The sequence below is a fragment of the Takifugu rubripes genome, chromosome 18, assembly GCF_901000725.2.
Source record: "Takifugu rubripes chromosome 18, fTakRub1.2, whole genome shotgun sequence".
NCBI lineage: Eukaryota > Metazoa > Chordata > Actinopteri > Tetraodontiformes > Tetraodontidae > Takifugu > Takifugu rubripes.
The window spans coordinates 1,870,372-1,882,468 of NC_042302.1; the positions used below are offsets into that span (position 1 = coordinate 1,870,372).

At 44.2% G+C, this 12,097-nt stretch overlaps 1 protein-coding gene across 8 annotated transcripts in view; it reads left to right on the forward strand.

Moving 5' to 3' along the window:
* nav3 (neuron navigator 3) overlaps positions 1 to 12,097 on the forward strand; it is a 283,562-nt gene that overhangs the window by 116,194 nt on the left and 155,271 nt on the right. For 7 of the 8 annotated variants that reach the window (XM_029851618.1, XM_029851620.1, XM_029851621.1 and 4 more), the window contains one exon: positions 9,862 to 10,002. The exons of the other annotated variant lie outside the window; for it this stretch is intronic. In XM_029851618.1, coding sequence (XP_029707478.1) covers positions 9,862 to 10,002 — 141 coding nt within the window. The remainder of the gene's footprint in view (positions 1 to 9,861; positions 10,003 to 12,097) is intronic. 8 annotated transcript variants of the gene reach the window in all.

The window sequence follows — 12,097 nt, forward strand, 5'->3', positions numbered from 1 at the left end:
GTCACTGTAAAAATTTCCCGGTGAAATGCCCATCAGTTATAATATCTTGCTGGGAACATCGCCCAATATGGTACGAAAATAGGACTTGGAAAATATAGAGCAGAGTGAACGTTCGGATGATTTCAGATGATATTTTTGGATACTACTGAATAAATACACACAATAAAACTGTTAGCTTATTCATAGGATATGAATTTTGTATAAATATATGAGTATAATATATATGTGCTGTATATTATTGGTATTGTCCGAAGCTGGATTGATTGAAAATAAGCAGAGAGATGCCCTGGGGAAGCCACATCATGCATTTTTGGGCCATGAAGATGCATAAGGTCCCACTGATATCCATCAGCAGCAGCTTCAACTCGGTCACAGCCACTTTGGCAAATCTCCTGGCCGCTATCCTTCCTCCGCTGAGGCAAGACACCACATCACACCACATCAAGAGCTCCCAGGATTTTGCAAAGAAGTATGGGCTCCTGTGATACTACTTCACTCTTCCTACATCAGAAGCAACAAATCCATAAACAATGCCTATTAGACCCCACACTACCCAACATAACCAGCCTCGGACCTTTGCCTAAAAGCCACCTTCTTCCTCTACAGGTGAAACTACTACAGGCGGCAATATGGCCGTGCCATAGGTTTGCTGGTATCCCCAATATTAGCCAACCTATATATGGGGGAACAATAAAAGATGGATTTAAAAACCTTTAGAACAACATCTCCCAGCCTTTGGCACTGATTTGTGGATGACACCTGGGCATTTATCAAAAAGAAGGTATTGGGGTGTTTAGAGCCCACATCAACAATGTGGACTACTACATCAAGTTCACTCTTGAGGAGGTGAAAGACAATTCTCTGGCCTCCTTTGACTGTGCAGTATGCAAAGAGGAAGACAGAAGTCTGGAGGTGGAAGTGTACAGCAAGCCAACCCCCACCGAACAATATCTACTTTCGCGCCACCCTCAACAACATAAGCTGGGTGCCCTGAATCATATCAGTTGCCAGGCTGAAAATGTTCCTACCAAAGGCAAAATCTACATCTGAAAGAAATCTACAGTATAGCACAGGGCCGAGTTCTCTCCGTAAATAGGTAAACACCCTTCCAGACCTAGGTGTAATCATTCCGCCCTCTCCTGGGACGTGTGACCCTATTGACCTCATGGGCATTAGTTTTGATGGACCTCTACCTAGCCAACAAGCATTAACGACATTTATTAAAGAAAACCACTCCCCTATGATGGGCATTCAGCCCTTTAGCTCTTTTGGGTGAGAGGCTTTTCTACTCTAGACCTTTATGGATTAAAATGGATGACCTAGATGAATGAAAACCTACATGGACAAGCAGAGAGATGGTTGACTGTAAAACTTAAAACATTACCTGGATTATATAAATGGTCTGATATATTTGGGAGCGCAAGATCAACCCTTCCAAGAGTGAACTCCAACCATAAAGCTGCATGGTGATTAACAACAGTTGGTTACTGTCATTAGTAGTGAGAAAACAAGAACTATTCTTACAAATTCTCTCCTAGAATGAATTCTTTTTGCAGTTTCCTGAAGTATAATGAAGATCGTGAGCCTTGTCACTGTGACTTGAAACAGTCGGTGATCCAGTCTGAAGCAGGGATGAAGGATGGCGCTGAGCCGTTCACAGGATTGGATTTTTTTTTGCCGCGGGCCCCGTTGTTCCTGTAATGTAGCGTGAGGTTTGGTGTGGTAGTGTGCCGGGACCGAGCTCTGTTTCCCAGCTCTTGGGCTCGCCTGCTGCGCTGCCAAACCAAACCCTTTCATGTCATGCCCCGTCTTAATTTGAGGAGCTGTTTGGGTGGTGGTAGTTTTCCCAGTGAGGCTGTAGGCTTCTTTAAACTGCCAAACATGATTTTTATTTTTTTTTGGGTGGGGGGGTTAATTATTGAAGCTTAACTTTTATATGACATTGTAAATTCTGTGGCTGCACATAATTACTCAAACCTACTATTATAACATGCACAACAAATGTTATTAAAATAATTCCAGATTTTAACTCTGTGATAGTTGTTAATTATTTAAAACCTAAAGAATATTTATACCTCTAAAGCCATGATACAGTTTTCCCCCATGCTGCAGCAGGACTGACAGGCTAGCCCAACGCTTCCAAGCACCAGCTAAAGTTACTCTAATTACAGCAATTTCTTTTTTGCTTTTTTCTGTTCAATGCACTCTGCTCATGGATGATTGAATTCCAAAGTTACTTGTAGTCTATTTCCATCAGAACAGCATCAAGCATCTATACTGTGTAAATAGATGTGTGTAACAAATCCCTCCACATCTGAGAAACAAAAACAGCAAAGGCCTAACTTAAAGTAATGCTAGCCTAATGCCTTGTTCACACTACATGATTTTCAGCCGGTCGCCAACTGGTTTTTGCTCTCCTCCCCCAGATAGGGGTCAGACAGTCGAGCCTGGGTCGTTAAGTGTGAACGCTTCGAAGACGCCAGTTTGGCAGTGGCCAGCTCTGAATATATAGCATCCTAAAGATTGAAGATTCGTGCCACGATAAAGAGCACTCTGAGAGACTTTTATGGCCGTTAATGCTATACTACAGGCAAACCGTATGGACCGATCATCTTCCTTGGTCACCGCATTAAAAATATCCTCCACTCAGCTACCCCTGAGGCTTCTTCAGCAACACCTATGCAAATATTTGTGGCTACGCAATCCATAAAACCTTTTTTGCTTTTAACACACATTTTAAAGTACATTGTAGCACACTTTATTGTAGTTATGGCTTTAAAGCGGAAGTCATTTTGGTCATACTGTTGTGATTAATTTGTGGTATAGGATTATATGGGGGTGGGGCGGTTGCGAGTAGGCCATTCCAAACAATACCCCAGAAAATCTCCATCTTTTTCATAACCTGCTGTTGGCAAGTACAATAAAATGTTCAGTAGAATAGCTAGCAAAGTGCTAACTAATCCCAGCAATGACATAGAAAAATTTCTCTGTGTTTTCTTTCTTTGCTTTCTTGTCCCCTTGGTGCAATTATTGAAAAAATAGTTGACATTGTATATTCTCATTGAACAATGAAATTATTGGTAGCCATTTTATAACCACTTTGTTTCAGGCCAAACAACACCCTTTAGCTATGGTATAGTTAGCATATATCACTGCCTTTTATGATCCACAGCTTAATATAAAATTCTATGATCATGTATAAAATTTTTTATGTAAAATAAAAGTTGGTTTTGGGTGTTTTAGAGCGTGATTGTAGTGTTTAGTAGTCTTTATTGGCACCATCTTCATAGCAGGCATTTCACATAGATTTCACTGTCAAAGCGACACCTTCTGGTCTGTAAGCTGTTTTAAAATAGAAAAAAATGTATTATTTTCAGCATTTTGCCTCCTTGTGGAGGGACAGCAAAAAGCAGACTGACAATTTCAGAAAAGTGCTAAAGCAGCCAGTAAACTCTGCGTGAACAGATGACTGCCGACAGAGAAGAATGTGGCTTGCCCACGTGTTTCCTCCGACCATCTTCTTTGAGCTCTGATAGATGGAGATTTCCTGTTTCTCAGACTGGAAATGCCGAGTGAATGGCGAATGGCAGTAAAATACGCTGTCTAGCTGTTGGCTGCGGCCCGCAGCGCAGAAGTTATGACCCCACATCTGACTGTAAACTCAGTGTTTTTCCATAAATTCTAATCGCTATACAGGAAACGTGACACGTTTCATCTTGACATTTGAGCGAGTGTTGCGTACGCTTCCTTGTCCTAGTCTGAACTGACAGGATATGATCTCTGCGACTGCTGCTGCTCTATTTTATTGGACTCTTCTGATTAAAGAAGGCCACATCTCCAGGATTTTATATGATGCCATGTCAGTCTGTTCAAAGTGCCAAGACTTTCTATTAGCTTGGCCGCGTTCCGCCTTTCCAGGGCCGTAGATACCAGAGATATAATAACAGTGCACGCTCGGCTTCCTGAGCTGAATGAATTCTAAGTTCTATATTCCCAGTCGTCGACCCCACCATCGGATGCCTCGTGTTTGCCTCCAAACTGTCGACTTTCCATTCCAGCAAGTTTCTAAACAGCCAGCAGATTCTGTTTACTCAGATTATTATTATTATGATCCCCCCTTTACTTTCTGTCCCAGCAGTGACTGAGGTCTTTTTATGGTTCTTATAAAAGTTTGGAGATTGTTTTTTGAGGCCGCCACGGTGCTCTTTGGCCAAAGCCACAGCAGATGTGCCGCTTTTGTTCCTCATTACTGAATTGGCACCCCTTCGCCTCCCAGAGCTGCATGAACAACACAGGAGCGAGTGCTAATAAACTAAATGACGAGGCTTTTCTTCCTTGTGTCAGCAGGAGAACGAAATCATGTTTGGACAGCAATGAGTGATTTCTGCTGCGATCAACAGCGGCAAAAAACCTCAGCGGCAGGATGGAGCGATGACTTCATTAAGTCTGGATGCGCACTCGCTTCTAAAACAAAATGCGTGTGCTGACTCAGGCCGATTGTCGCTCGCTTCAATCCCGACCATGTGTGGCTCGCAGCATGAACTCTTGGGTAATCGGAGCACTTGTTTGTCCCGCAAAAGCCACTTGAGTCAATTAAAAATGCGTTCACGTTTGCAGATGTGCGCTTTACCTTAAGGGGGAAAAAAATCAACGTGCATAGGAAATTGAATAAGGACCACACATGCTTGCTTACGTTTGTGTTTGTGCCACATGGGGGGGGGCTTCTGTTTGCAAATTTTATGGGTAGATTGCATTTTGCATGGTTGTGGTTAGACTCTGCGACCCAAGAGAGTCTCAGAATATGAGATAGGAATGCTTTTTAACAATAGCTCAAGGAGAGGATTGAGTTACTGATATTGTGAGATGGGGCGGCCGCTCACATTGCAGCTCATTTTGTCCCATTGCAGGTACTAGCTGTCACTGCTCTCTCACAGCACAGTGGGGAAAAAAAGATTAAGTTATTTACATTCTCCCAACTCATATGTGGTTCTGCGGCTGGCAAGAATTAGATTTGTCTGGCCAGCCAGTTTCTTTCTCCTTTTTTAACCCCTTAAAAGCGGTAAAACAGCTAAAAATGATGTTGTTTCTGCTAAATTGCTGCAATGAGCATAACTATTAGCTTCCAATTGTGTTTTCACCCGATGACAGCCAGCCAGTACCGATTACACGTACACCTTTCTGTGAAATCAAACATCTAGAAAATCCAGTGAGCAAAGAATGTCCAGTGACCAATCACCCTGTGATCACACACCATTTTTGACCAGAATTTATCATCCTGGAGGCTACATATAGGCAAGATAGCACCCAGTTAAGCATCATTCCAACACTGAAGTTAGTTCCTTGACAAAAATCGATTTTCTTAGGGCAGAAAAAAAGGAAATAAATGATATCCAAAAATGTTCTTCCTAGATTTGACCTCGTAACTGAGGTCATAGTTCACCGACAGAAGCACCTATGACGCTGCTCTGCAACAGGAAACACTTCTGAAACTTTGTCTCGCTTCGTTTTCTAGGATTGTATGTCTGAAATGACGCAAAAAGGTGTTCTGTATTAGCTCTTGATGATCTTTGCTGCAGACTGCGCTTCCGGTGCACCTTTAAAAAGAATCTGCAGCACTATGGGGCGAGAAGTCAGACCTGTTTGACAACATGCCGCCTTCACAGCTTTACTGTCATAAACCATCCAGGTGTTAATACCGGTTGTATCCCTTTGACTTGGCAGTGAAACAATGCGGCGTTGTTCTTCTGGGGTTTCGACGTCATCTTTGTGCTGCCTCCCGACGCGTCGCCTCCAGCTCCAACTCTAAACCCGCCTTTGTTTATGAATGCGATTAACTCCGGCTTGTTTCGTTTCATCCAGGCTTTAAGATGCCTGCCAGTGCACGCAGAGAGGACAAACACGCCTGGACCACTCGGGCACCTTGTGGCCTCCTTGCTCACTGTATCAAAAATCAGGTGGCCAAAAGCATCGTGCCATGTTGTGAACCTGTAACGCCCGGGCGTCCTCTCGTTTTAAACACACGCACGAAGAGCTCGTATTTACTCGAGATTTTATTTTTGGCAACGGCTTCTCAGTCTTACTCAAGGGAAAAGAAGGGATAAATTATTCAGGCAGCATGAGGAGTCATTACCAAAAATCTATTCTGGGAACATGTTGTGCTCAGCAACCACTTTAGGAGATGAAAGGAATCAGTGTTTTTTTTCCCCTACTCTCATAAGTTCTGTGTATTCAGGGAATGTGGACCCAGTAAATCGAGCAGCATTTCTTACGTGCTGCTGCTGCTGCTGCATGTCTGTGCGCAACCAGTGTTTGCTGGATTAACTGGCAACCAGCCTGGCGACGGGCCAGTTTATTTAACCTGCAGCTCCGCACTGATCCAGCTGGTATGCTGCAGCATGAATACAAGAAGAAGAATCTAAGCTTGACGGATACCTTGTGGCAATCTTGTCGCACCAGAGGTAAGGATTCTTGGGACTTTACTGCTTCCTGACACAATGCGTTCTACAGTTGCATTTAGGTTTTCTTTGACTTGATTATGAATGGAACTGGTAAATAATCTGACTTACAGAACTGGATCTGTGCCATTTTCCCCTTAAATATTAAATTTTCCATATGCAATGCCACCCCCCCAGGAGGAACCATCACGGGGAGGATGCTGGAGCTTACCCCAGCTGCATTTGGGCGAAGACAGGGTAAACCCCAGGGCCCTATGTCAGCATTTGGGGGTCAGCGCTCTGAAGGTGTCCTGGCACATCCCCACAGCTACCAGAACACCTCTGAAGTTTTGTCCACACTGGGACGAAACAGAGATGACTCTGCTTCTCAGCTCAGTCCCCTACAGACTGAGCTACCAGCAGTAGTATCCTCATTTTTCACCATTATTGCCAACCCCCCCCCCCCACACACACACACACACACACACACACACAACCACCACCACCAACACCACCCCCGTTTTGCTCTGTAATTGTTTACAATGCGGTTCTTCCAAAAAGCTGTTGCCGGGCCAGTAAAGCCCTCCAAAAACACCCCTAGTGCCATCTGCCCCCTGGATCCACTGGCAGAGGATGAGAGAGGCCATCCCAACCCTGGCCATGCTGCACTGCACCAAAATCAGAGCTGAAAAAGACCTCTCCTCAAAGTCAACCCTTCTTTTTTTTAAGTTCTCTTAAGGTCTTCTTGTGTACCTTTGCGTGCAGGATAACAGCCGTTGTAAACGTACCCCTTAAACATTTTCAAGCACAGGTTTTAAAGGAGTGTTTGGAGCACATAGGAAAGAGGCAACAGGTTGTTCCGGACGTTTCTACAACAACAAACCCTGGACATATAAAACAAGCATAGTTAGCCACCAAACAGGTTTACTGGGACCTGATCCAGAGCCAGTGGCTAATAGAAGATTAGCTCAGTTTGTCTTTCTCACTTCAGGACGCTAAATATAATATTTAAATCAGCCACAGTTTGAAGAGTCCATATTATTTTTCCATTTGCTGTATTAAATGCTGCTGACTGACTTTTGAAAGATGTTCATACCCCCTCTGGAAAAGCCCTTTTTAATGCCCTCCCTCGCTTAGGGACCTCCTTATGTATAGACGGCTTCTTTCATCCGCCGGGGCACAGAATCGGCACTGTGGGAACTGGAAAGAATGTGGAGATCTTCCAAAGCTTGCCCTTCAAACAGTCATTACTCCAATCTTTCTTCTCTTTCCATTTCTTTGCATTGCCCAAACATCTAGACCCATTTGCCTAATTGGTTCGAAAGGCCAAGGTGAGCCATCAGTTTGTGATTTTGGACAGTATTTGAGCCCAGGTTCATCCCTGGGTCCTCCTCCCTTTATCATTCTAACTAGAGGAGAGAGGGAAGTGGGGAGGGAGGGAATGATGTCGAGGGTTAGGGTCATCTGCTCTGTAGCCTGGACAGTTTGGTGAAAAGTGTTTTCTTTGAAGGAGCAGTATCTTTGAGTCTGATGCTTCTGGGGCCTCCAACACTAGTAAAACAGAATAATATAGAGGCCCGTCGTGTTTTTCAGGAATCTGTCAGCCCCAGCGCTGACATATGTCAGTCTCATTCACACCAGGTGTAAATATCCTGTTTTCCTTTTATCCTGGTGCTGCAGTCACTCTGTTGCGCTTCTCTTTAAGGTCTGAACAGCTGCATCTCTGCAGAGGCTATTACATGACTTTCTCTATATTCCTCTCTTTTACTTTCTCTTCTTTTGTCTGTCCGTCCATCTGAAAGACATCAATTTTATCCTTGATTATGTCACGGCCTCTTAACCATAAATGTTTGCCATAAAATCTTTTTACTTTAGAGGTTGTTTTTTTTTTTTTTTTACAGCCATTCAAGCATCTCGGCATTTTACTAAACAGGTTGGGGGAGTTTCATGTGCATTGGCCCCATTTCAGTATATCCCTCTGTCTTTGTCACTGGAAAAGTCTCAGTGGGACATTAGACTAATCTGGTCTCTCACCAGATGTGCACATAAATGGTCAGAAGGATAAAAGTTTATTTAATAGTCACCAATAGACTGTCGCTTGTGTCCTCATTCCTGCATTATCTCTCCTCACCATCACGGTGTTTCCATTAACAACATGGTGCCATATGCAATGGCTGCCCTGAGATGAGGGATTAGGAGATGAATTAAATCCGTGGCCATATTCACACCAGTATCGCAGACAGAGACAGATGCCAACGTCTCCCCCAGCCAGGGTGCGAGGCTCAACTGGTTCCACTCACTCTCCCTTTCTAAGTTTCATCTGGAGAGCGTCTTCCAGCCAGGAATAATACCACCCGGCCGCTCGTGAGGACCAGCAGGGGATTATTGGCTTTCAAAATGTACAGTTCTGATATTTGTTACCGCAAGCACTTTTTCCCGTTGTCATTTCAGAAACAGGAACATCCACTTTCAGGACTGGAATGCGACTTTGATACTGATGAAAAGTGTGTCCCTGACACAAACACCCGTCCTTGATTATCACCAGGGTTTCTTCAAGTAAAAGTTCTTTCAACCGATCACGTGCGAATGAAAGCAACTAAATTTTGTTTCTGTTTGGTTGGTTGAAAGTTTGATTCAATTTTGGCAACTATTTCCTTGTGTGGAGCGTATTTTTGATACTATTTTTTTTATATTTTTGTTTCAAAGGAACATCCTTTATTGTAAAACCTTTTCTTTGTAAAGACTGTCACAAAAATCTGACTGGATTTGTGTGGAAATGCAAATTTTTACTTGCTTTAGCATAACTTTTTTTGTTTGTTTTTTATTTTTGAATAGTTGAAATGTGGGGAGTAGAAGTAGGACGTAGAAAATGTTGCTTTGGTAAACAAAGACATTAGCGTAGAAGCTAATTTCAACAAAGTGGATGTAAATCCTCCATCCAACCATAAACTGATCATTATCGATTTTTTTTGGTTGCACAGCTCAGTCCTTCTGTCTGTCTGTCATTCCATCCAGTAGAGGATCCAGTAGAGATGGAGTGACTCCATCCGTCCCCCGATCACCGTTCAGGTGGGCGTGCGCTCACGCCCGGAGCGATCTGGTGTAGCTGAAGCGCGAGGGAGGACACAGGGAAAGTGACAGATGGTGACACAGTGGTGGGGAAAGGATTGTATGTCAGGGGTAAGCAAGCGGGTGGGGGTGGACTGAGTGTGTGTCCACTTCTGGATTAGTGTCGCCTGTTAGATTTCTGTCAGGGTTTTATAGCCCTTGCGTGTGTTTTTTTTGCGACCGAACAGGCCATAGATCACATCGGGTGGACCATTTTGATATGTTTTAACCGTAGAATCCTGAGCAGCGGATGCACATCTGGGCACCTCCAGTTTTGTTCGACTCTACTTTCTTCCAACTGGATCTCTTTTATTTATAGCACATCAGGCTTGACTTTATTACCGCCATGAAGTGGCTGGCGTCCTTGCGGGCCACGCTGCACGGGGTCAGCCGCAGCATCTCGGCGACCCCTGCTGCCAGCCCTAACCCGCCCTCCAAGGCAGATCTCCATGCAAAGCAGGTGAGTCCCAGACAGAATCACATCAGGAGGCCTGAGTATGACTGATGATGTGCTTATTCCCCCCATTTCCAAGCTAATTTAGTATAAACACTGGACTTGCCTTTCTCTTGTATGTAGTTTCCTGAAGGTTCCCCAGTGAGTCCTGTCAGCTAGAATTTTATGCCTTTCTTGAAAGCAGCTTTGATTCTTTTCCCAGGATTGCCGGCCTTCTTTATTTTTGTGCTCAGTTTAATTATACTTGGACTTAAGCTTAACGAAAAATTAGCAGCACGATGTATACAGAGATGGCTGCAATCTGCACAAAATCAGTGTCCAGGAATGCACACAAGAAGGCATGAAGAGATTGAGTTTATTATGCTTGGATCTCCTGCTTCCCCCGGTTTTTTTGCGAGTCTGATTCAGCACTTCGCTGTGTGCTGCTGAGTGGAAATGACTATCCACTCCTTCCTGAACCACATCTCCCATCATGCCCAAAAATAATAAAAACAACAGTTCGGCTACATGCTCCCCAGATCTGCTATAAATCTTTGCACACCGGGCTGCAAAGGAAGCAGGAGTGTGTGTGAAATCGCAGTAGTCTTATTAATCCCCAGCTCTGACCCCCATGCTACACCGATCCTGCAGCCCCCAATTGTCTATAGGTGCTTTACAGAATCCCAGGGCCTGACCCTCAACAAGCAACAGTGGCAAGGAAAAACTCCCCTTTAACAGGACGAAACCTTGAGCAGGACCAGGCTCATATAGGGGGACCCTCCTGCTGATGGCTGGCTGGGTAGAGAGAGAGGAGAGGGGGGAAGAAAGGTAGAGGGGAGAATAGCCAGAGATCAGGGAAATACATTAATTATAAGAAACTGTTGGTATAAGAGTTGAGTGGGTCGGCGGGGTCAGAGGTCAGTAGATCAGCATACAGCTATGAAGGCAGCGATACCTGTAGATAGATAAATATAGCTGAGTTGTCATTAGCCTAGCAATGAAAATTTATTCCATGGTGCTGAAAAATGCTACCCAAGGGTAGAGTGTACAAGGTGAAAAGGTCCAAGTACAGAACCTTGTGGAACTCCATGGTTAACCCTACTGTATGAAGAGGGAACGCCGTGAAAGCGGCTTTCATCAGGAAACACCACTCTTTGTTATTCCCACAGAAACTAGCACCACTTGATCTCCTGTTCAAGCCTGTGCGACTCTGGTCTTGAGAAACAAGCTCTCTGTGGCAAACATCTCTGCACGGCTAGTACCGTAAGAGTCGCTCTTTAGCTAGCATAAAAGTGATTTTTTTTTCTTCTTTGATGTGTGTTACATGATGTTGTTTGGGGGTGCGAGGTGGTGGGGTGGTTCGCCTAGGTGTATTGTAACTGTTTCACAAGTGCCACTCATGATCAAGGCAAGACCAAGGTTATGTTAGCTAAAAACAAATGGTATAATACTGTACACTTTAACACTGTAAACCATTTATATTACTAAATTAAGTCATTTTACCAGCAAAATGCAAAGTCAGTTAATAATAAATCAATCCTGGTTCACACATACAATTAATGTGCTCTTTGTTTCCAGTAGCTTTTGCTATAACAGTGCTATAATGACAGCTAAACGCAACTATAAAGAGGGTGTGTCTCTGTGGAGGTGATTATCTCCTCATCAAGTTGGACTTGGCGGGGGTCACACAATCAGATTTGTCTCTGGGAATGGATAAACGGGTCGTGCCCCAATTGTGGCAGTTTCCACCAGTTTGAGAACTTCCGCCCCTCCTCGAAACAACCGCAGAGCCTAAGCGACAAAACGAGCGGAGGAGACAGCTATCAGTTGTCAGTCGGAGGATTCTCCACGATGATGACCTAAAACAAAGACATGGTGGACGGCTGAGTTGCAGCAAAGTCCTTATTTAATTCCAGCCTCCTGTGCAGTGATCAAACTCAATACAGTCGCAATACAAGCGCGAAAGGTTCAACCTCTCGGAGTTCTATGAGGCTGCTGACAGATAAGGGAGGGAGGAACACTCAAACGTGCACGAGCGGCTTTTGTTTTACCACGAGATAAACTCGCCCTTAAGCTGCATCTTCCAGTCACGCACCTCGGCTTCCTCCTCTGCTTCATCCTC